The sequence below is a fragment of the Antennarius striatus genome, chromosome 13, assembly GCF_040054535.1.
Source record: "Antennarius striatus isolate MH-2024 chromosome 13, ASM4005453v1, whole genome shotgun sequence".
NCBI classification, from domain to species: Eukaryota; Metazoa; Chordata; class Actinopteri; order Lophiiformes; family Antennariidae; genus Antennarius; species Antennarius striatus.
The window spans coordinates 2906400-2932409 of record NC_090788.1 but is presented as its reverse complement, the minus strand read 5'-3'; the positions used below and the strand labels follow the sequence as shown (position 1 = coordinate 2932409).

The 26010-nt window shown below is 40.9% G+C and overlaps 1 protein-coding gene across 4 annotated transcripts in view; it reads right to left on the bottom strand.

Annotated features, from left to right (window-relative positions):
* Positions 1-604: 604 nt before the first annotated feature.
* ncam1a (neural cell adhesion molecule 1a) overlaps positions 605-26010 on the bottom strand; it is a 202490-nt gene continuing 177084 nt past the window's right edge. For 2 of the 4 annotated variants that reach the window (XM_068330422.1, XM_068330423.1), the window contains 3 exons: positions 25342-25466; positions 23845-24025; positions 17076-19376 (listed from right to left, as the gene is read on the bottom strand). In XM_068330422.1, coding sequence (XP_068186523.1) covers positions 19297-19376; positions 23845-24025; positions 25342-25466 — 386 coding nt within the window. In that variant the 3' untranslated portion in view covers positions 17076-19296. Of the gene's footprint in view, positions 4056-9361; positions 9476-10604; positions 10801-17075; positions 19377-23844; positions 24026-25341; positions 25467-26010 lie in introns of those variants that run through there. The other 2 variants (XM_068330418.1, XM_068330421.1) reach the window with 2 other exon arrangements.

Below are 26010 nucleotides of genomic sequence, written 5' to 3'. Positions count from 1 at the left end.
TGGATACACAGACATTCTGGGCACAAAATTGACTTTTTAAAGTAAATACTTACCTTCCTGTTTGCTCTCAGAGTGTATGAGCGTGAAATTCTGAACGGCAAAACTGCTTCATACGTTATATTTGTATTTGTTCAACTAATTATTAATAAATGAAGAAAATATTTAATGTTTGTTTTTTATTATACAGCTTTTTTTTGGTATTATTTTACCTGAATTCTAATGAATAAAATTTTGAAAATGACAATTAAAGTTTTTTTTTTTTAAATTTAAGGAAAAACTAACTTTTCCAGGTTATTTTTTTTTATTTATTGAGCACAAGAATTCCTGTTTTCCTTTGCTGGTATTTACATGATGATTTACGACCAGCTGAAGGAGAAGCAGCTTCTGACTGAATGTAAAGGAATCAGTGGAGTTTTAGTCTGCTGTGAGATACTGTATATTTTTTTTAACTCTGGAAAAAAAGAATCATGTTTTTGCCTGCTTGAAAAATCATAAAATCTACTCTGTCTTTTATCTCGCCATCAGTCTCGCACCTTTGAGACATCTGAATGAAGGGGAGTCGAACACCAATGGAGCAGGCGGAATGAGTAGAAATAATTTTCTAGTAAAGTTGCTTTAAACGTTGGACAAAAAAAGCTCACATGCTTGCGTTTGTGTATTTTCACACTGTATTTCAGCAGAAACAGTACAATTTGCCTTCTCCCCACCTTTTTTTTTTTTTTTTACATTACATTTCAGAGCTGTGTAAAGCACAAAGAGCTTTCACAATGAAGCCAAAAGAAAAAAAAAAAAAAGGTTGAGAAACAGGACAAGTTACAAAACACTTGAAAAAAAAAATCAATACAATACACAAAGCAATTTTTTTTTTCCAGATCAAATGCTGTGATATCTTCTCTTTCTAATAGATTTTACATTTCTTCCCCAACACTTGACAAGTTTTAGCTGTTTTAAGAGAATTTGGAACCTGAGCAAAGTTTCATTGCGTCTTTTCCGATGTGAAAATCTGTTCCATCCCAGCGTCAATGCAGTTCTCATGTAAAAGGTTCATTCTGATTTATTACAGCTCGGCTCTTGTTCAGCTAACGCTGTGCTAACCAAGTTAAATGGCGGGAGAGACTCTTATCTGAACAACAACGGACTCCCAGGGGTTCCTTTTTTTTTAGTGTTTGGGGTTAAAGTTTTGGCAAGATCTAAAATAAACCAGAAGTAGCCTCGAACACGTACGGCGTAAGAAACCAATGAGAATGTATGTGACACAACTCGAGCAAAATATTACAAACATGAGATCTTTCAGATGAATGTGATAAGTTCAGCAGAAGGGGTGGGGGTGGGGGGCGGAACACATGTTATCATTTTCCTGGTCCAAGGCACTGTGACTGTCCAGTTCGCAGCCATCTTCTGCAAGTTGGGAATTCTGTTGCTACATCTGCTCACAAGCTATTTGCTCAATTCTATTACAAAGAACACAACGGATTCACACATTCACAGTGTACTAGCTTGCAGTCTAAATAAGAAGGGACACTGTACAAATAGGGGACGTAAGACTTTCCAAGGGGAATTATGGCTTGAGAAAACACATTAAAGAAACCCTTGAATAACAGACAAACTTCCTTCACGGTTTGCTGGAATGCGGCCACATCCCATCCTCGTTCAGTTTTTTGCTGAAAAAAAAAAAAACCCCGGACAACTGAAAGGCTTGACTTGAGTGTGTACATTCATTAAAGGACAGACATGTTGAGATCTAATAAAATCTAGCTGGCACTGGTTTCAACAGGAAGTCGTCCGGTTGGGGTTTCCTGTTCGCTTTAAAGGGCTGGACACTTTTTTTTTTGGTAGTTTAACTCGTTGGTTATATTACCAAAAACAAACTGATATTTGGTACCAGTCATCTCCAGCTCTGTAACCATAACCCATTGGCATCATCTTCACCAAGAGTGTAAAGATTGGGGCAACCCAACTGGGGCAATCCAACAGTTTTGCCAAGATAGTGAAAGTTTGATTTTAGATCTCCGATTTTGGTACCAAATCTTAGCTAATGCTAAAACTTTCTATGACAGGACAGCGGCTGGTTAGAAAGGAAGCTGGAATTGATGACTTGCCTACAGCTATTGGTAAGATCTTGGCAGTGGTTTTGTGGTTTGCAAATTGATTCACACCCATAACGACAATTCTTTTCCAGCAAAGGCTTAAGGTTATATTTTTTGTCACATTTTCTTCTCTTTAAAAAGCCCAGACAGATCAGATTCCGGGTAAACCAATGGGTCAAACTGTCCAGGAGGAGTAAATAGCATAGTCCTTTAAAGTCTAATTACCGAAGTTAATCTTATCCAGATATAATTTCCAGACTTTTTCCAGGAAACCTTCAACAAAGTGAAACTTCAGCAAAGAACTTTGTGATATAGTGGAAAAACAGTAACTGAAGATTGGCTGAGACAAGTTCTGGTAGATTTGAGTCAGACTTAAAACCAAACCTAAGCTAACAAACTCATCTGAAATGCTTTAAAGCAACATAAAAAAAAAGGTGTGTGTTGGTGAAAGAGAAAAGTGCCGCCTCCTTCAAGGCGTGACTCTTTTTATTATTGGCCTAGCTTCCATTATTCATGTCCAGTAGCATCTGATCCAGCTCATATATTCACTGTTCACCACAGAAAGACTGAAAACAGTGTTTACCATCGGCAGGTAATATTCATAGAATTAAGAAACAAAAAACATGTGTGACATTCCAAAAACAATAAGGCAGCATTTTACTTCTGGAATGGAAAATATTGAAAACTGGATTTTAATCTTAAGTGTGACCTTTTTTTCTTTTAGTACTCAAATCCAACCCTGTCTCCTTACAATACACAATTCATTATAAAGAAAGAAACTTAAAGATATCAAATAATATGTTTATAAGAAAAGGTGGACATTTTTAATGAAGGCGTTTGCAGAGAAACCAAAGTTTCATTATTTTATCGCTCTGTTTATATAACTTTAGCGGATTCATCGTTAGAAACTGAAGTAGAAAGAGTATGAATGAAGTGTGGATGTAAATGAGTGTGTATCCTGACTGCTAAACCAATGAAACATACTTTAAGGTACAAAAATATACTGAAACAGAACAAAAACACACCATTTACTAAAATATGTGTAGGTTATTCTAGGGAGACAGGGTTGAATCCTACTGAGCTTTCATTGTATTCTCTGGTGTCTTCATTTCATAGCGTAGTCTAAATGATTTCTGGACCAGAAACTTCATGGAGACAAAATTTACTCCATTAAAAAACAAAACAAAAAGAAAACAAAATTTATCTAAAGAGAAACAAATGACAGCAAAATGTACAGAAATACAGTAACTTTGCAAAACAGGCATGCTAATGTTCTAACCTCTAACCCTGGAAACATTACAAAAAGCTAAATAGGCATAACTTCTGCACATTATTTAAACACAACAAAATATCAACAAAAGGAAAAGACCCACAATCCATCACCTCATTGACCACCGTACTGCGTAAAGAATAGTAGCATTGGTAATTGTCCCAGTCTGGTGCGTGTGGCCAGTAAAGCTACAGTCCAACTGCGGTTACCTAGGGAACAATGGTATAGATTCTGTCTTGTTTTTGCCTGTAGATTTATTTTCATATTAAACACAAGAGACGGCGGACTAAAAGTATGAGTTTGTCTTCTTCTGCGTGATGAATTCCCAACACAATCTGACGTAAAAAGAACTAAGGCATGGTGTGTGTGTGTGTGTTTTTTTGTGTGTTTTTTTTTTTTATTTTCCAGGTAAATGGGGTGGTGTGTGACAATTCTTTGAGGTTTCAGTGACTGTGACCCCCATCCCCCTACCCCTGCCATCCCATTTGAACCTTTAAAAACCCCTCACCCTGGGCTATACCTCCCCACCCAACCCCCTTTTTCTCTCCCATCACTTTCGGGGGGCGGGGCGAGGAAATTACGCTTTACTTTCGTTGCCATTCATCTGGGGAGCCTCGTTGGGGACCGTCTTCACCTCATCCGTGGCGTTTTTCACCTCCGTCTCGCCTTTGGTGTTATCATCCGTCAGCGTCTTACCGCTTTGAGGAGCAGAAGAGAAACCAGGAGAGAGAGAAGAAGACAAGGAGTCAGTTTACAGGAAAACACCGAGTCTTTTTCTCATATAGCTAAACTGTCTGATCCAAATGGGCCTTTTTTTTGTGTCATTATCCAAAGAAAGGAGGAACAAAAAAACAAAAAAAAAGAGGAAAAAAACATGAAAGATGCTTAGAGGGAATTTGTTTTCGGTGGTGGAACTGAATGCGTTTCACACATAATGGGATCAAGCTCGCTATCCTGGGCAGACATCAAATAGGAGTGCACGGATGTCACAGCTATTTTCCAGGAACAATGAATGCTGATGCGGAATGAGACAGGGAAGGTACAGTAGACACAATGCATGATGGGATGGAAAGACTGAGGCATAACCCTGCAACACAACCTACGATACACAAGCGGATTACATGCTGTCTGGACTGAAACAAGACAAGGGGAAGAGACTTTAAAGCCGCGTTTTGCTCCACTCCAACATTTTTTGGCGTTTGCACCTTTTTTTGGGGGGGGGGTATTATTTCCAGGGATGTGTTTTTTTAAAAAATGTGCTGCTTCAGAGAGGTGTCAGGTAGTCATCTCTCCTCTTTACCCCGGAGAACAAATCCAATCAATACACTTCTTTCTCTCTCTGGATGACAAATATATGTAGTCGCCGGCGAAGAAATAAGAGATGCCTCACGTCGAAAATCTATAACCAGGCCAAGATCGTCCAGAAAACTGAAGCACATGGTTCTATAGTAGATATAAAAATGCTGGTTCCTAACCTGCATTAGGAAGGTAGGGGCAAAAGCTTCTAGAATAAATGTTAAACTCAAGGCCCGGGGGCCAAATGTGGCCCACCACGTCTTTTAATGTGGCCCCTGAGTTACATTTCAGAGCAAGACACAAACGTATTTTTTTTCTGTGCAACTTTATTGAAAAAGTAATAAATTCAGACTTACTTAACATTAATCACTAGTTAGATTTATTTTACATTGTATTGAGTTACATTTACTTACATTTATTAGTTACATCTGGCCTTTTGAGGACAGACATTTAGAAAAAAATGACACAAGCTACTATTCCTTTACATTTATGTTAGTTTTTTTTTTTAATCAACATCATGTAAACAAATATGAGTGTGAGAGATCTGTGCGGGGTGTAGATGTATTTGTAGCAGGGACAAATGTACATCTCTACTCAAGAAAAATGAGTTCAGAGGGCGAACACGCCACTCAGAAATCCAATAAAGCCGACACATTTAGCATCGGCAGCTGGAGAAGAATCACTACATAGATCAGACGGAGAGCTGCTCTCTGTTCCTGTCACGGAGTTATGAAGAAAAATCCATCCCATGACAAGTTTCGTTCTATCAAGGTGATGTTGAGCTGACATGAGCTCCCCGCTTCCCAACTAGCGATCACTCTCCATACTTCATCGCTGACACCGTCTTCCTGCCATCGGAAGGAGCAAAAGCAGGAGATAAAAGAGGAGGAGGAGGACTGATTGTCAGCGAGCCTCTATAATTCGTCTTCTGCCGGAGCTTCCTCATCATCACCATCATCATCATCTGAGCTGGAACATCTGCAAACTCCAAGGGCCAAAAACCTCCAAATAACCCCCCCTTCAAAAGCGCGACTGAAATAACATCCGACGGGAATTAAAAAGGAAACACAACAGCTTCCTCCAGCTTCTGAGAAACTTTTCGCTGGCCTTCCACACCCGTAATCTGTTATCAAAATGATGCGGAGGACAAAAAATAAAATAAAATGATGAAGCGGTGCAACGGGAGGTCATTTGGTGACAACTTTTTAATTTACTCAAACAAGCTCGTTCACTCCTGCACCACTGTGTGTGTGTGTGGGGGGGGGGGACGGAGACGGAGAGTTCTTCCCCATAAAATGATAGATCTCTAGTCTTTCACAGCAAATGAGAATCTTTGAAGCTTATTTTTTCCTCACCGCTAAGACAAACTTCCTCTTCTTACATTCATGTGGTTGTTTTTATTTTTTATTTTTTACTATATTAAGGGTGTAATAAGCAATTCTGGAGAAAGATAGTTCCTCATCGAGTCTCATTCCCAGGCTGTCAAACTCGGATGTTTTTGAATTTGTGACTCGACTGAATATCTGGAAATGAGACACAACAATTTTTTCTCCCAAGCGACTGTTGATGGAAGATATTACGCTCATTTAAATTATCAGTCAGCGCAGACTGTGAGCACATTGTGTGTGTGTGTGTGTGTGTGTGTGTGTGTGTGTGGGGAATTGCTAGTAATATGTGAATTGGCGTGTGATGTCATAACCTTGAGGGTGATTTGAATAGTTTTTTTTATCATTTCTATCAGTTACAAAAACAATGTACTTGTAAAAGTCATTTTGGGAACGCCGCAGCCGGAACGATAGGGCAAAAAAAAAAAAAGCAAAAAAAAAAAGCAAAAATAAAAAGCAATGACATATTTTTTAAGCGCCAAGAAAAAAAATAAAAAAATAAAAATACTGCCATCCAAATGTTCTACCTACCTTCAATTTCATTTTTGCTTTCATGTTTGTTGACTGATTTGAGCGATTATGTTAATCACCAAAATTTGACATGCTGCAAATCCTTATTTCTGGAACATGTAAGTATACAGAATTTATGGAAATGGTTGTCACGACTACGGAAATTCATTCTAACAATGTTCAACGCATACTTTATCTATGTTAGAGCTCTTATTATGAAGTCCAATCCCAGTTCTTCTTGTGAAAACTGCCCCTTTACAACTGAACACCAAGGGGTAGGGGTGGAATCTTTATCTTATGTCATCATTGGGTAATTAAAGTAGTAATAGTTTTATACCCTGGATCAAATGCCTAGTCCAAGGGGAGGATTGTGATTGGGTAAAAAAAGGAAAGTGCTACTCAGACTACTCATGTAAGTATTTACTGATGGATCTAGAATGTGAAAAAGGCTAAAAAGGGGTGTTAGAAACAAACAAAAAAAAGCTTCATAACAATGAGGTAACTGAATTGCAAAGAAGCTGCATGACTGGAGGAAAGGCGGTTGCATCGAGTGGACAAAACAGGTGGAGGATGGAGGTGGCGGCGGTGGCGGATGGATGAACACAACCCTGCACTGGTGGCATCCCACAAGATTACATTACCGTGTCTTTTTTTTAATCCATACAGCCAATATTTGTCATCCTTAGAGAAAAAAATTCCACCCTTAAAAGTTCTTACGCTAAAACATCCGACTCGTTTTTGAAGAACATTTCAGGGAGGTATTTCCCAGAATGCACTTGTTTCCACAGTTCTTTTCTTTGACATTTTTTTTTCCCCCACCAGGAATTTGTCAGATACTTCCGATAAAAGGGCGGCTGCTTGTGAAAAATAAAAGGTGAGTTATTCGGCCTTTGAAAACTGGGGCACGTCTGCAATCACAGCTGCGCACCCCTCTCTTCAAAACTGGAACATGGTCTCTGGCTGCATTCCATTTAGGGATAATGAGGCTATTGTTAGGGGAGACATTCATATCTCTGCTTCTGAATTTCTCCAACAATAAAGTTATATATTGAACGCCGCTGCCAAAAGCCAGAGCCAACGCTTTTTTTTAGAAGATACATCATCAAAAAAATCAACTGAGAAGCAGCTGCGCTACGAAGCGCCGATGAAAGCCAGACTGACTGATACACGTCGCTGATATTTTTACCCTTAGCTCTTCTTGCAATGTAATGAAGTCGAGAAACTTTTCTGATCTCTGCGTGACTGAAACGGAAACAAAAATGTCTGCTTTTTAGGTTTTTTTTGGGGGGTCTACAAGATGTAGACAAGAACATCAGGGGAGGAGATTTCCTTTTAAAACGGCACATTTAAAGGATGCTACCAGAGCAGAAGTTGGGTTTTTTTCGAGGAATGGCTGATGGGGGTGGGTTGGGGGGGGTGTTCATACTCATTTTGGGTCGGTGCGGTCGAGTCTGTGCTCATGGCATTGGGGGCGTCCGTGGCCGGGCCGTCTACTTGTAAGTCCTTACTCTGGGCGGTGTCACAATGACTCTGTGGCCCATCGGGTTTACCGGAGGGTGGGCCAACTGGATCTGAGGGTGTTGGGTCGGACGAGGGGGGGAGGCTCAGGTCAACCAGGGGCCCAACATCCGGTTTGGTGTTAGTTTTAAGGGAACCAGGCTGAGGAGTGGGGTTGTTTTGGGGGGAGGACTGGTCAGGGGTGGCGGCGCCGGTGGTTAGCATGGTGTTGTCGCTAGCAGGACTGCTCTGTGCCGTGCTAAAGCTCTCAGCGATTGAGTTAGTGGCGGTGGAGGGGAACAGGTTTACCACCGGGGGGGTGGCGTCTGTAGCAGCAGGCCTGTTCAGTAAGGGAGGGGGGGGGGGGGGGAGACAGAGCCAAAAAGGTGAGGAAAAGAAAGGAAAAACGATGAGTGGAGTATAGAGGGAGGGGGCAGGTCAGGGCATAAAGGAGGCAGAGTGAGCGCTGCTGGGAGGAAAGTAAAATCTGTGCATCCACATGTTTGGAACAGAATATCTCTGAAGGGGTTAGCAAAAAATAACCTGACAACAGAATACACAAATGATGTCGGGACTGAAATACTGACGCTTTAATTGTGACTTTGTGTTTGCAGCACATCTTACCTCGGACTACCAGGGGTGTCAAACTCATTTTCACCACATCAGCATAACGGCTGTCCTCAAAGGGCCAGATGTGACTAATAAACGTAACTCAATGTAACGTAAAATAGATGTAATTAATCCTTAATGTTAAATACATCTGAATTTATGACTTATTCAAGTTACAAAAATTAGTTGCAGAGAAAAACAGTTTGCTGGTTTCTCTGTTATATAATTTCTTTTAATTTTTCAGGTTATTAAACCCACAGAACTCCATCAATCAAACCATCAATGAATAAAGAAAAATGACATCAAACACCACTTAGGAAATTAACTTTGTTCAAAATGTTTTTGTTGATATTATTATGGGCTTAATTACAGTATTTTCCACACTATAAGGCGTACATTAAAAACCTTTAATTTTCTCAAAAACTGTCGGTGCACCTTATCATCCAGTGCACCTTATATATGAAAGGTTTTAAAATAGGCCACTTATTGAATGTGCGCCTTATAGTGCAGAAAATACTGTACTGCATTGTGGGAAATGTAGTTTTGGTCAAAGCACACTTTTGACCTATTTATTTTGAGACACTCTGACCTTTTATTCTCTCGCGGGCCACATTAAATGATGTGGAGGGCCACATGTGGCCCCCGGGCCTTGAGTTTGACGCATGTGTACTAGACAATGCTTAGAACTGTTTTAGTCCTATACTCACTCAGGTTCTGTCAAAGGCGTGGTCTCATTGGGCTCAATGGGGCCCCCTCCCTGGTTTGGGGTGTTTTCTTCTTCTGTTCTCACCTCAACAATGGGCTCCTTAGACTCATCCTTCCTGTGGTCAGAGGAGCCAGAGACGTTTATGAAGCTTACTATCCATTAATATTGTAAAAAGATTACGGCTCAGGATGCGTGAGACGATCCCTGTAACGTCTAACAGGAAAGTCCCTCTAAAGGAACGTTCTGGTGATTGGCAGCCGTGTGAAATATGGCGGGTAATTAGCTAAAAACATGTAAAACAGCGGTGCAGTCCTTTGAGCCGTGGAACACAGTCAATTCTTTAATTCCAACATTTGATCGTCCTCCGCCGGCATCCATCTGCAGGCTCTGATAGCAGGTTTCCCCCTGGGGGGGGGGGGGAAGCATCACACTGCTCTCTCATTACGCCGAGCTTTAAAGATTTCACTTTGCTGGGGAGTGACAACGTTCCTGCCAAATAACTCTGAACGCATCGCCATTCATTTTCAATAAGTCCGTTTCATGTCAGCAGTTTAGTTGAAATATTTACTGGTTGGGCTTTTGTGGTGAAATTCTTTGACGAGAGACGGTTCGACATATTGAACAAAAGTTTTGATCAGAGGCTAACAAGCGATAACTGAATCTCAACATGAGTCAGTGTTTGATACTGTTGACAGAACAAAGCCAAACTCTCACAATTTCAGCCAGCGAATTTGTAACACGTCGGTAATTACGACAGATTTATAACCAGAACTTCAGGTAAAAGTTTTTCGTTTTAAAGCAGCTGCTATCAAAGGTTTTGGGAAACTTTATTTTCTCCAAATTCCTGATAAGTTTCCACAAGTAAATGTTGGTATTATGCATTTCTGCAAACCTCAGATGTGCTAGTTTAAAAAAAAAAAACGGGAAACGAGCATGAAACCGGTTTCTGAGGCCACTTCCACCAACATACTGGATCATTTTAGGGATGGGACATTTTGAGACTGTTTTGAAAAAGCAGATATTCACACCAGGAGATTTTCTGGGCATGTTTGTGGCATCGAAACAAGAGATTTTAAGGCAAAATGTCAACTTAATACTCAGTTTAGTCGTTTTTTTCGAAAACCACTTCCAAAACAATGAGCTTAAAGGTGCTAAAACGGATGATGAAGAGCGGATATTTCATATTAAAGTAATCAGTTCCTGTTTTTAATGGTAAAATATTGATTATAAAGCTCTTGGCTTACGTGAACGCTGCGTTGCCCTCCTCCATGTCCTTACTCTTGGCTCCAGGCCCGGCCTTCCCACAGAAGTTCACCGCGATGCACATCAGGAGTCCACACTTGTTGAGGAAGAAGCAGGTGACGTCCACGGCCACCAAGAGCAGGAAGAACACTACAACCAGGATGCCAACGATGGCTCCGGTGCTCAGGCCCGAGTCACCTGTAAGGCAAGGAGAGGGGATACGCAAGCACAACAGGCGAGAAAAGACAGAAGGAGAAGAGGAGTTAGGAGAGAGGAAAGGGTTCAAGATGAAGGAAAGGGGGCAGAAGGAAAGTTAGAAAAGAGAGAGGGAGAGAAATGTTGAGGAATGCAGTCAAGCTTTTATTAATACACCGACTCAAGTTCATCAAGTTCAGCCTCGTGACCTTAAAGGTGTGGAAGCTTTCAGAGGCAACCGGAGGTGAGAAAAGCTGGACGTTACGTCCTGAAACACCAACCCTTAGTTGTGTTTTCACAACAGCAGCGTTCCATTTAGTGTTGAGGATCGCGTTTGACTCGCTGGTGGTGTAACAGGTAAATCCCACCAACCTGATCTCCAGAAGTTCAGAGGTTCCATGTTCATTTATTTTATAGGAGGTGGTGAAAGGTGTAGTCTATACCAACCTAAATATAGTAGAGCAGGCTAATAGTCTGCAATAACAACCATTAAGATTGTCACAAGTCTGTCAGCAGTCGACCAAAGTTGAACGTTAGGAGTATAATGTCCTGGATGATTAGATAGTTTGATGATTAAACCATTTTTTTGACTTGTTTGTTCGAAAGATTGATAATAATATTAAAGATATTTAACATTTTTAATGGTCGGAATATCTTCAGACTTCCAACTTGATCATCACACAAAACGTTTTTTAATTCTAAAGAACTCTAGTCTTGACGATTTCGGTCCAGTGGGACACCAAAATTAAGTTGGTAAATGTCAAGTATAAAAAAAAAAAAGTGTGAGCTGATAAAACAGGTTATTTTCTCCCACGTTATTCCCCCACAAACAAGTTTTGTCATTTTACAGGCAGGACGGAATAAACAGGATTTAGTCCGGGGCGGGTCCGGGTATCCAGTCTTACATTTCCAGAACGGATTCCTCAGCTCTCATGATTCATTATGGTACCTGATGACATTTCTACTCCGTCTAAACTAAATAAACAGAGGCCAGGTTTCCTCCTGTGTATGCACACAAATGTATTAACATAATCTATAAGATCTCAATGACCTCATTTATTTAATCTACAGTTTATAGGAGGTTGTTGTTTTTTTAATTAACAAACTGCCAAAGGTTGAAAACGAGCTAAAACTGAAAAATCTGCATTCATTCAATGACTATTTACTTATGATTACTTTGGGTTCCAATGCTAAATGCATTCCCTCTGTTGATTGGTTATCACATCGTGTGCATTGGAGCATATTTGCATAAAGATGCCACTAGTTTAATTAAACCCACGCTGCGCTAATTAGCAACGGGTAGCATGTGGTTTAGTGTCGTATCCACCTTAAAAACATCCCTTTGTGTTTCACTATTTGTGTACAGCCTCTACTTCGCCCTGTATGATCATTACCCAACATGAATTGACTGAATTAATTAAAGATATAGACTCAAAACAGTCTTTTTTTTAATGAGTGTTTATTGTCAGAACACCAGGCTACGCTCTGAACCCAACGGAGCAAAAATATGAATTTAAATTAAAGTGTCTTACAGTTTGGCGAGGCTCTGCTTGAAGGCAGGGAAGATGGGAGCGACCTTATCCTCGGGCTTATCCCGAGGACAGAGAGCGGTTTGGATTTGGAGCGCCAGCTACCGGTTTATGGATACTGATAATATCCACATCCCTGAGGACCGGTGACAAGGAGCATGAAATACACACAGCCCATAATGCCTTTTACAACTTTGTACCACTGGAACCTACAGAATGAAGCCATATGCGTTATGGCCTCGCTGTAGCTCAGAGGACATTGTAAAAGCCGAGTAAAAATGAATTAAAAAGACATCAGGAATAGTAATTTACCCCCTGAATGCCGTTCACACTTTGTTGTTAGGAGCAAAAGACAAAATGCAGACGATGTACTGTCTCATTAATGTATCTCCTGTAGCGATAACAGACTTTGCTCTAAACCGTCCGACCATAAACATCAGGATTTACTGTTAGTTCTTCCAAATTTACGTGCCGGGGAGTCCGGGGCGACCATTCTGCACAGCCCACCGACTAAAACAAGACAAATTGGGAGCCAGATTGCAATGTGGGGTTTTTATACCACCGCTTGGTGGCAATTTACATCGCAAAGATAACCAGCAGTAGAATAATCTACCAAAAAACACCCCTAACCTATATCTTCTTTGTTAAACATTGTATTTTATTTATTTTAATTATTTTTATTTACTCATCCTGCATCAACAACGATCCAGTTAACTATGGCTGACAGACCCAACCAATCAAATCTAAATGACATTTAGACTTTTAGCATTTCTCTGGTTTACAGTAAGAATAAACACACCTCATAATTTCTCTCATGATGTTTTATTATGAGGACTAAAATATCTTTTGCATTATTTATATTATGCAAATACTTTCCACCCAGTTTGGATGTTAGTTTTACCACTTCTGTTTACCATCTCTAAATGTTACAGACAACCGCTGCCCTGAACACAACACTGGAAAAAAATAAATAAAATAAATACATACACACACACACACACATATATATATATATATATATATATATATATATAATGAAATAAATTGATGCGATTTGCACGAGCCCTGTCCCGTTCACAGATGTAGACTTTGAGTACACTTAAAAATAGACATCTTTAAGGATCCTGCAGACGTTCAGGCCTTCAGTGAAACACCATATGCAGACAGCTGGCGTGGCGTGATTGATAACGCTTTTTAAAATGATTTTTTTTCACGCCTCTCAAACATGTTACGTTTGTATTTACTGCAGTCGCATCCCCCCTCGTAAATTTTCAAGCGGGAGCGTGGCCCGTGGTCAGTCTAGACATTTCATTTATTTCCACTGTCTCCTTGGCCTCGGAATACAGAATCCTATTTTATATATATATATTTTTTCCTCCTATGGCTGCCATCAAAAAGCAGCCGGAGCGCTCCGCCGCTCTGTGTACTTACAGGTGAATACAGTGATCCAGACAACACCTGTTTTTCCTCTACCCGTTGCTTCATTTGCATTTTAACAGGCACAATAAATCACGCGGCGTGTATTCACTGCTGCGGGGAGTTTTTGTCGCCGGGCGCTCTCTACTGAGGGAGAAAGCAGAAATCTACATGTCAGGGTGGACTACACAAACATTTCTCTTTTCAGGCTTGTCAGGTACAGTAGTGAGCCGGTTCCCCCCAGAAGACTGCTGATAACAGACTGCGAGCGATAAGCCTCAATTCCACTGGAAACCACACATTTTTTGGAGAAAATGAATAATTGGTCACTGTCCAGCATGAACAATCTGCCAGATTGATGTCCCAGCACACGGATGAGAAACCCACACATTGCCAGTTAATTTACATGTTATTATAGGACTGGGAGGTGCATTCAAAAGCTGTCTCCTCATTTAAACAGAATGCAAACAGAATTTTCTATCTCACCTCTCAAACTGCACCTCTGTATGCTTTTACTGCTTGTCAACAAGAAGTGTGGTTATGTTTAAATGCATTTGTTTATTAGACTGCAGAAGTACGACATTACAGAGAGCGAGAAATCAAATTGAATGGCGCGGAATATTGTGGAGGACAAAACGTAGCGTTGGGTTCATTTTCTCGACAGAGATGGGTTCGACTGAGCTGTAAAACCGGCCAATTATGCTCAACTTGAGCGGTCGTGATGGCAACGCCGCCAAGCCTCTGCAATAACATCTGCATTTTCTCCAGCACATCTAGCTGCAGCGTTTAGCGGGTCGGGACATCGCCCAGTTCACCGCCAACTGGGCGCTTTTGATCACAAGTGCAGAGATTACACAAGCACGACTAATAGCTATGTCATTGGGTCTTTGAGGATTCAGGAACTCTGCACTATCTGCACTAAGGACAGACTATAATAATGCTGCAATCTGTTAATCTGCACATTGTGTCTCCAATTGATGTGTTCCACACTATAAGGCGCGCCTACAGGCAAAACTCGGTTTCCGACCACAATTCGTTCTGGAAGGCTGTTCGAATAGCAATGTGTTTGAATTCCAAACACATTTTTCCCATTACAAATACCGGTAATGTAAGTGGTTTTAATCCGTTCCAAGACGCTAGAAAACTACCTTTTTTCAACATAATATGTTATTTCATAATGTCATTTATACATAAAATTGTATAGTAATGAAACATATCAAAGAAATGTAAAAGAAAAAAGCAAACATGAGAAAAGAAAAAAGATAAAAACATCAACGTAATCATGTTAGCCTAAGGTACGAGTTACCGTCGTCTTTTGGACACAGGTTTACGGCACCGTAACTTGTACTGTAGGCTATGGAACGCAAATTAAGTGAAAAATTATTGAATACAGTAAACTAAAATAAAAAGCACATTACCGTCAAGTTTTCTCTCGACTTTTCTCGGCGTTTGTTTTATGTTCGACTTCCAAATTTTGTTCGACTTCTAACACAAAAAAAAATCTGAATTTTTTGGTCGAATTCTGATTTTTTCGATGTCTAAAGCGTTCGAAAACCAAGGCTTGCTTGTATTTTTTATATATAAGGCGCACTGGATTATAAGGCGCCCTGTCGTTTTTTGAGACAAATGCTTTAAGGTGCGTCTTATAGTGCGAAAAACCACAAAGCCAGGAAACATTTCGTACCATGCATCATAACTGATTTACTGATTTGGTTAGACTTCAACGTCAAGAGAAACCATCTTCTTTTCTACTTTAACTTGTGGATTTAACTTGATGACCAGACTTTGAGATTATCACTTCACTTTAGAGAGAGATGTGGAACACTTTACAGCATCTGGGAAAACACCTGTTTGAAAGAGAGTGATAAACATGAATTGTAAATAGACTCCTAAATGTCCGGTTACATTTTTCTCCGTGTTAATCCGTATTTCTACTTTCCTAACTTTGCCATAATGAGCAATCATTCTTTTTGTATCCAGCTTCCATCTGCCACCGGTCTCTCTCTGGGAGATGCTTTGTTGGTTTTTGGCTTCATAAAGTTCCTCCAGTGACTTCTATGTTTGCTTCCTCCATCTGAGCTCTGCCACAGTGTGGCACTGCACCACCGTTCAAAACACCAAGTCCACAATCTGCTTTCCTATTTCCCGGAATGAGGAGGAAGAACGATGCAGGAGAACTCCCACCGACTGATGAGGACATCCGGACACTCTTCATGCAGGAAGGTGTGAGTAAGGATGAGATCGGAATTGCTCCCAACCCAGATTGGTGTTCCCGGAGAGGCGACAGGCAGGGAGAACTGACGCGTAATGTTGTCTTGTTTATGTGAGGTAAGGTTGGGAGGAGGAAGAAAACCTGACAAATGTCGCGTCGTGTGAATCCCTTCAGTCACAGATTGATTTTATCGAACGTAACGCGACATATTTTGTAAACCGAGGAAGGATTCGTGGATAAAAGACGAGTTTGGTTGAACATTAGATCTTGAATGGAACTTATTTCCTCCAGGGAAAGCAAAAAAAAAAAAAATCTGTGTACATGCATTGTATGTAATTCTCGGACTCAAATGAGGATTCTGACGAGCCAAAAAATGAAAATCGCTCAGCACCAATTGGCGCTAACTGTTTACTCGCTCAGCGTTGATGAACAGCAGAAGGGACCCCCCAAAAAAGTGATGAAGAACACCTCAAGGGTGCTGTGGGCGCCTGTTACCCTCGTGACAGGCTTTAGGGTGAGATTAAACGCCAGAGCCAGCGAAGGAATGCAAGTCTTCTTTTAAGATCGGAGCCCAGATGCTTGATTTTTTTGGAAGGAAAACTACCGATCATGCATTTTTTTTAGCCAATCGGCCTTCGGCTTATCCATCCATCTTCATGCAGAAGCATCACCCCATGAAATTCTTTTTAAAAATTTTTTTTTTTTAGGTTTACAAAGTCAACGCAAGGGCGTTTGATGTTTGCACCTCCATCCAAAGCGACGACAGACGAGCTTCTTGAGCTGAATTCGCCCTCGCCCCTCGAAGCCCCTCCACAGGTGAAAAAAAGAAAAAGCCATTGGGCGCTGAAGTGCTCTTTGCTTCAGATTGACACGGCTTCAGAAAGAACCTCGTCAGCTTCTGTTTTTTTCCAAATGGGAAGTCAAGTATGTCGAGTGCATATGCTTTGTTCCAACACTTACAACCCACGAGAACGGCTCTGACGGGCGGCTGACAGCAAAAAGCACTTTCCCCCCATTTTTTAAAAAACGCTCAATGATTTTTCTACTTCCTGTAGCTCCAACGCCGAGAAAAATCTCCAGCTTAGGATGGGAACTCAGAGAAAACAATCACCATTCATGTGTCTGATTATTGAAAATGTATCAATGCTTTATTGTCACACATCGAATTGTTGATCATGGCCGGAGGTGATTCTGGACTGTTCTTTTTAAACGCAAACACCTTTTTTCCCCTCTCATGATGGGTTTAGTGTGGAACACCCGTTTGAACAAATGGAAACCGTACAGAGGCCTCAGTTTGATCAAATGTCTGAAAATGTTGAGTTCATCCTGGAAAATAGGAATTATGACTGTCAGTCGATAAAAAAGGCGGAACCATCACGTCGATGAACGCCTAACTGTCAAATTGGTACGTTGGTTTATTCGGGTATTGATCAAGCAGGGGATTTTAACATAGATGAGCTGCTTCACGTGTTCCAATCCCACAATCCAGTTCTTCAAACCTATTTCTATATTATATTTGGTGGAAAAAATTAAGGCTTAAGTTATGAGCGGTAGTTGTAGCTTTAAAAGACGGTAACAGAATAAAATGAACGTAAGTGACGCGCTAATATCATCTGGCTAACAAACACGAAAACGTATTTGTTAACCTTCAAAGCGCCCACTTTTCATAGAGTTCAAAAATATCTGTAGATGATTTTTTAGTTATAAAATAACATTATCGTACTTTTAATAAAAAGCTGTCGACATTTTAGATTTGAAATGAGGAATACGGAAATAAGAAATCCTACGTGCAAAAAAAAAAAATGTAAAAAAAAAACAAAAAACAGCGAGGTAGCTCGAAATTAGATTCTAGTTTATTGTTTCACAAAAAAAACAATGATGTTAATCTTATTTCTATTAGAGCCTGTATACTGTTTGCCATTTGTTCATTTTGTGTTCACAATGCATATTGTATTGTCCCCAATCGGACTGAAACCGGGCTAATCCATCTACATCTGGGTTTAACAGTCTCCTGCGCTGTAGCGCAGCAGCGGATGTAGAATACAGACGTTTTGTTAAAGCTCCAGAGGGAAAAAGGGCTGAAACAGATTCACAATCCAGGCCCAGAATAGTCGGCACCCCGTCACACATCTTAATACGTTTAGTCGTAAAAGCTTAACAAAGCTTTTACTTCCATGGAAGAAAAAAACAAACAAACAAACAATTTATTTCAACCCTACAATGGTTACATGGAAATACACGGATATGTACTTACAAAAAAAAAAAATCTCTTAGAATAGAATAATTTCACATTATTGAAAATGAAATTTTTAGTGTTTAACATCTTGCATTTATGTATTTTAGACATTTCTCAGCTTTCAGATAAAAAGAGAACATGAACTGAAACCCAAACCCCAAAAAAAAAAAAAAAAAAAAGAAAGAAAAAACATCTGATTTCTTGAGGGTCAGTTTGAAAAGATTATGTACATGTCATCACAAAACATTAATATTTTTTTTCTGCACAACCAAACGTCCATTCCTGACAAGGCGGTTACATAATGATGCAGTTGATAGTGAGCATATGTCGAACAGGTGTCTTAAAAAAAATAAAGATAAAAAAAAAAAAAAGCAATAACCATCTGACCAAAAACCAGTTCTGCCAATGTCTTCTTTCCCTGTTTTTACTATGGCAGGACATTTCAAGCTTTCGTCCGATAAACAGAAAGTAGGCACAGCATGTGACTCTTCGGTTAACACATTCATAATGCTCGATTGGGGGGGAGGTTGAAAGCACATTCATCAATACCGGATCAGCTTTCGTGCAGTGTTCATGCTTTTTTTGCGACGTTTTGCGGTTGAGCGTTGTCGTCGTTAAATTTCAAGATAAAAGCTGTCGAAAATTGTTTGTTTCCGGTTATGCAACTTTTAGACGCCGTCGGTTTTTAGATCGCACCTCTAGAGATCGCATGTGAAGGCATTATGAATGTGTTTTGTCTGCACCCCCTCCTCCAAAAAACCCTTCTTAAAATTGCGCTCTTTCTTCATCTGTTCATACACAACATTAAAAAACGGATGAAAACAAAAAAAAGATCGAAATCCTCAACTTTTTTTTTTGTGTTTTTTTTTTGAGAATGACACAAGCAATGTGCACCCTGTAATAATGTCATGAAACCAAAATGTCTTGACTCTTCATCATCATCTTTTTTTTTTTTTTTTTTTTTTTAAATCTTGTATGGGACTGCACAAGGGTCAAAAAGGCATAGAAAGCAAAAGGAGAATCTGGGCCCCCAAAAAAAGAAAAAAGAAAAAAAAAAAGATTTTTCCGACTCAGACCGTCCTCTTTCCCCGTTGAACAAAATCAGTTTATGAGAGCCAGACCATGGCCAGCACGGACAGCAGGAGAGCCGCCAGACTGTACGTCACACATTGGCAACCGAGGGTGGCTGAGGTTATTGACCAGCCACAAGATGACAAATAAATATTTTTTAAAATTTTTTTGAGAAGATAATCACACGCAGTAAAAAGTATGGCAAGAAAAAAAAAATCATAATAAAAGCAAAAAAAACAGAGAAAGAAAGTTGTGTGCATGGTATGTCATGGTAGGTCCATAGGTGCCCAAGGAGAGATCACACACATGGAGAAGAGGAAGAGGACACGGACAAAAGGGAGCAAGGAGAGGAAGAGGGAAGAGAGGGAGAGACAGAAAAATAAGGTCAGAAATACAGAAATACGTGTCTGGAAGGTTATTAGACTGAACTGAGGGGTAAAAAAAAAAAAAAAAAAAAAGGAAACCTAAGCTAGAGGGTTAGCGCGTTAGTCGCACGGCAAGTGACTCATGGATCGATGGCAGGCAAAGGGTGGAGGAGGGTTGATGGAGGGATGGCAACAGAAAAGGGGAGACGTTGACGAGGGCAATGCAGGTTCTGGTGCAGATTAGTGTTGCAGGTTGGGACACGTGGGGGCAACACGGGTGCCAGAACACAATCAGGCTATTTGCGTTTAGCTTTCTGCTGACGCGTAAACGTGGTCTGAGAGCGTCGTTAATTCACCCATTAGGTTGTTAATGGAGCAACGTTGGACAGAAACGCCGCCTCTAGATTTGGTTACGTGTTTCTTTGGAGGCCGTGTTTGGATCGGCAAAAAATAAAGTCGATATCCAATCAGCAGCTGATGCGAGGTAACGCCGTGCACGAGAAGCATCGCCGCATTTAATAATATCAAAAACGACATAATAAAATAATTAATTTAAAATTCTACCAGGGAATATAGTAATCCCTTGTTACTCTCGGTTATTGCGTTCCAGGACCTCCCGTGAAAAACAAAATTCCACGATAGAGCGAGAAACTATTTATTTGATTATTAACGGTCATTTAAACGTTTATGAACCACCTTCTATCTGTGTTACCTTTTCCCACACTCTTATAGCGTGTTTAAAGCACTTTTGTATTAAAAAGAAAAATGTTTTATTTAATACACGGACGTGCGCTGGGTTTCCCCGAGTCTCGGAACGCAGCGGCACACTTCTGGTTGCTGTCAGCCAATAGCAAGCACATACGGTGTCACGTGACTACCTCCTTAAAAAGCTGTGATTTAGTGAAGCCGTGCATCTTGAAGCGCATATAAGCGAGGGATTACTGTATTCACCTTTTGGCATCATTGGTGTCTTAAATTAGGAGTATTTCCTGTTTTCAACTTCACGGATGCACCGATTTCTTTATGATTCTGATCAAACTGGGATCGGGGCGGCATTGGATTTATTTCAGAAATAATATGCTAATCCTAACTGAACTTTTTTTTTTTTCCCCCAGATGTACGTATTGCAGGGTCGACAAAAATCATTGGACATACTGTATATGGTGATTTCTTTCTGTTTAAGTAAAATTCAAGCTTCTACGTTGATCGACTTGTCTTATTCTCTGCTAACGGGGCGATGATTTGTTTTGGTGTGAACGTGGAGGCGAGAGCCGGGCAGCATTCATACCTCTCCAGCTACCTTCACACCAATGGTAATGGCGGGTGGTGGTGGTGGGGGATGGCCCGTACAAAAGACCACATTCAAAACCAGAAGATGTGACACGGTTGGATGAGGCAGGGCAGGGGGGGGTCGAAGTTATCATCTCAATGCTATCAGAACTGCAAACGTTAATAGGTTTTGGTGTGAGCTTTAGTCGGTAGTTTCTGCTCCATTCTTTTTATTATTAGCTGGGGGAGATTTGGATGGATCAGGCGTCGCTTTTTTCTGTTTGTATTCAAACTTCATTCTGACCCGCGATTTAAAAAAAAAAGTTTTTGGCTTGAGAATTATTTGGATTAATTTGACGGCGCCGCACCTCCCCTCCTTCAGCTGGGCAGCATTTTGCCTCCTGTGAACTCTCGGCATGTTAATGTTACCCAGCTGCACATGCAGAGAGAGAGAACAGAAACTCCCCCCAGCCAAATTCTACACGGGTTTCTAAAGCAACATGTGCAACAAATCCTTTTTTCGGATTCCTCTCATTCCGTCCATGCGTTCCAATCACCTTGATAAATGTTTGCATTTTTATGATTGACTGCTTTCTGAGCATATGTTTAAAAAAAAATAAAAAAAAAGTAAAACAAATGTAAAGTGGATCGAACCTGCCCTTCATAATTTGCCAATTTCGCTGTATTTAAGAAGCAGCTGCTTTATGCTGACGTTACAAAAATGGAATTATAAGCAGATGTGGCTGCTAAAAATAAACCTCCAGAAATTCCCCACATACCTCGGAGCGAAGCAGGAAAAAAAAACAGCAGCTTGGAAGAAGCACCAAGCATCACAAACAACTGGAAATTAAAAGGTGGGGTGTGTGTGGGAGGGGGGACTGACTTGGATGAAGCCCCATGCAAACTTCTGCTCTGGCAGCGTTACTAGTGATCCAAACCTTCCACTGCTATATGGCTGGTGCCCAGAAAGAACATAAAGTAGTAAAATTGCCGGTTTTCTTTATGGGCCATGCATCGGTAGCTGTTTGGAGGGACTCCGGGTAAAAAGATCGGAACAAAATTAATCCAGTTGGAAGTGGCACCATGCAAAGACAGTAAAAAAGGGCTGCATCCCCACATATTCAGGACAAAACACTTCCTGTTTCAGATCGATCGCGAACCCCCTGAGCCGAGGACGTCGATAAAAAAGGATAAAAGAATGAAAATTAAAAAAAACAACAACGAAAAGTAGGAAGAAGATGAGAAATATTTCAAGTTTGAGTTTGTTTTTCTCTGCAGGAATAAAATAGAAAAAAATAAAAAAATCTTTACCACCACCTGCGTGTTCACTGATGAGGAGGTGGCGAAGGATAATGTCCCTCTAATTGGTCTGTCTACATCGGCAGAAGGGGGATAATTATTTAGTTAGTCTGAAGGGTAGAGCTGCTGTCATTCGACATTTTTCTTTTTGTCAGCAGATCCAAACCCAAATTGTCTCTACAGACAAAATTTTCTACTTGCGAAACGCCTCAACAGGAAAATATTGCCTCTACTTGCGAAAGAAATTTCGACTTATGAAAGGTAAAAATACAGTATGCTCCCACAGGTTCCTGAACGCAACATTCTTATAGCTACTCTGCCATTGGCTATTACCGAGCATCCTGGCATCCCATTGGCTAAGAGGGGCCTCTGTGTGTAGCTAGATAGGTGTCTTGGAACGGATTAGGGTATTTGCATGGAAAACGCGTCTCTACTTACGTAATTTTCTACTTACGTAATTTCTTCTAGAACCAATTAATTTCGTAAGTAGAGGTACCGCTGTACAACAGTTTCTCACTGGAGTATTAATGCATAGAAGGATTACGAGTAATTCCACCATTTCCATTAATGTGTTTCCTGATACTGAAGCCTCATCATTGATTCATAACACTCTTGGCAGGAATATATTGCATCTACACCACAGCTAAAGGCCGTAATATTCCTCTGAAGGCGTGAGATAGTGGTTTAGCATTGTGAATTCCATTCATCAAAAACGCTCGTTGCTTCTATGAGGTCTCATCTCCCGATAAAATCCGACGTGCGAAGACGCTCATTCATCTGCTTCTAATCAAGTTTGCGTTTGTCGAAGGAGATGCTCTGATGCTCGGTCGACGCTTCCAATGAAAAACATTTGAAGCAATAAGGCTGTGGGTTTTTTTTTTTTTGAGGGAAATGAAGAGGAGAAACAAACCAAAAAAAAAAGTGGGGCTGGAAAACAGTAAAAATATATTTAAAAAAAAAAAAAAAAGAGGAAGAAGCTCGACTTGTTTTATGGCTCAGGTATGATTTTGATGGGGGAGGCAGCCCAAGTTTTAAAAACAGCAGCACACACGTGAAACAACAGCAGGACAAAAGGCCGACCGTGACCACAAGGGGTGGGAAAAAAAACCCCAAACACTTTCTGTGGGTCTGACTAATACCTGGATCGACTTTAGAGCTCACTGAGCAGTTTGCTGGAGCTTGTTGAGACCAGAGAGTTGTAAACGTAGGAGTGGAAAAAACCCCCAAAAAACTCATGAGGATCCAAAGGCGGCGCTGACCTGACAAAAACCTCGATGACGTGAAGTGAGAGCGACGTTTTTTTTTTTAAATGCAAAATAAGGTGGTGGGATACACAACAGATAAAACATCTCCAAAAAAAGAAGGGATTAGTCGGAGGAGATGGAAACCAGAAACAGAACGGTGGACAGTAAGAGAATGAAAGTTAAACCTTTTATCTGTTATTAACACCTCGTCTGCATTCCAGGTCGACGCTCACTTCACTTCCTGTCGGCTTTTGGAACTAAAACAATCCATCCCATGGTTTAAACAGGAAGTCAGACCACACTGCAGGTTAGAGTCTTTCTGGTCACGGCGGGGGCCTTTGTTCACTGCTGTTGTGTCTGTGTGGGTGCTGGGTGTGGAGGGGGGGTGGGATGGTGGCAGCGGTACCTGGGACGGTGGTGGGTTCCGTGGCCGTTCTGACGGAGAGGGTGCCGGGCTCCGACTTGCCCTGCTGGTTCTCGGCCACCACGTGAACCTCGTACTCCGTGTTCCAGTCCAGGCCGTTCAGGACCACGTACTCGCTGGAACTGGGGAGGCGGATCTCTGGTTTCCAGTCAGATACACCCCTCTGAGAAAAGAATGCAATGTGGGGGGTGGGGGGGGTAGAGAGTCAAAGTCGTTCAGCTCTGAAGGGAAAGGTTATTTCGGATTCCCTGAAAACTGTCCAACCCTTCAGGTGGTCGCTGAGCAGAGGAGGGGGGGGGGGGTTTCTAGCACAGATAAAAGGTCCAGGAAGTTATTTCTCTTCACGCCTTTTTGAAACATAATAAAAGAACATCTGACTTTTTTTTTTTTGGTTTTTATTGTTCATAACTGTAGCTGTTATCATGTTTCTGAGATGAGAGTTTTTAGGAACTTCCAGAACCCTTAACAAAACATTGATGGACAGATAACACGAGCCAACGAGTTAACGTCATTAGCTGAATTAGCTCAGTTATCTTAAAAAAGAAGAAAAAAAAAAAAAAAGGGTTCTATATGTTCATATTAACTATGTCCTGGTTACCTTCAAGAGACTGTTTATCTAATCATTATCTTCATTTATTTATCACAGGGGTGTTAAACTCATTTTCACTGAGGGCCACATCAGCATCACAGCTGACCTCAAAGGGTCAGATGTAACTAATAAATGTAACTCAATGTAACTCAATGTAATGTAAAAAAACAAAAAACTAAAATAAAAGTAACTACTCCTTAATGTTAAATAACTCTGATTGTATTAATAATCCAAATTGCAAACATTACAGTTACACAGAAAAAGTATATTTGCTTGTTTCTCTGTTCTAACATAAATCCTTTTAATTTGTCAGCTTATTAAACCCACAGAAGTCCATCAATCAAGGATCAAACTATCCAAGAGAATAACGAAAAATAACATCACACACAAGTTAGAACATTACTTTTATTCAAACGGTTTTTTTCAGAGTTAAAATGGGCTGAATTACTGCATTGTGGGAAATGTAGTTTTTACTGCTCTCAGGGGCCACATTAAATGATGTGGAGGGCCACATCTGGCCTTGAGTTTGACACATGTAATTTATAATTTTCAGCCACTTACCAGCAATACGGGTGTGTGTGTGTGTGTGTGTGTGTGTGTGTGTGTGTGTGTGTGTGGGGGGGGGGTTATGGTGGCGCCAATCCCAGCTGGCTACCGAAGAGAGGCGGGGTGTACCCTGGACAAGTCGCCAGCTCGATTACAAAGCTATGCTAACATTCGCTTCTACGGTCAAGTTACATTGACCAATTCACCTATTCTTGGTTGATTTGATTGATTGATTGATTGATTGGATTGATTGATTGCCCCTGGGAGGTTGTTAGGGCACAATGTTTTTATTTTCTAGCTAACTCTTTAAAACCAAGTTGTACCAAAGTATCCATCATACTCACAGCCTTGTATCTGATCAGGTAGTGTATAATGGGGGAACCGCCGTCATCCTGCTTGATCCAGTTGACCTTAATGGTATTGCCCACATGGGGGCCCTTCACCTCAACCTTGGGGGCGCTGGGTTCCCCTGCACGGGACAAATCATCCAGTCAATGAAGGTCATGTGAAGTCAATGTGAACAAAAGGAAAACAGCTAATATTTCAGGATGTGTGTGTGTGTGTGTGTGTGTGTGTAGGGTGCTAACATGTGCATTAAAATAAGTGTGTGCTGAGTGTGACTGGTGGGACAGAGCGTTAACAGGACGAGTGACAGAGCCGCCTCAGGATGCTCTTTAGCGTCGTCGTTATTCGCTGTTTGCTGGCAGCCGTCCGCCGGACGCGTCGCTCTACTGCCTTTAATAACATATACATCGTCATATGGGAGGGTGTGTGTGTGTGTGTGTGTGTGTGTGTGGGGTGGGGGTGTGATCTTTTCTCTAAATGCTAAGAGCCACGAGGAGGATGAGCCTCGCATCCCAAAACTGATTATCCACCTGGATCGGCTACTTCCTGGATAGCAACAGATTTAGCAGGTACAGATGTCAGCATTCATGGTGCCAGAGCCAACTTTGATCGCTTCACACAACCACTGTCAGCGGTTAATTAAATGAAAATGCATTTTAAAGGCACTT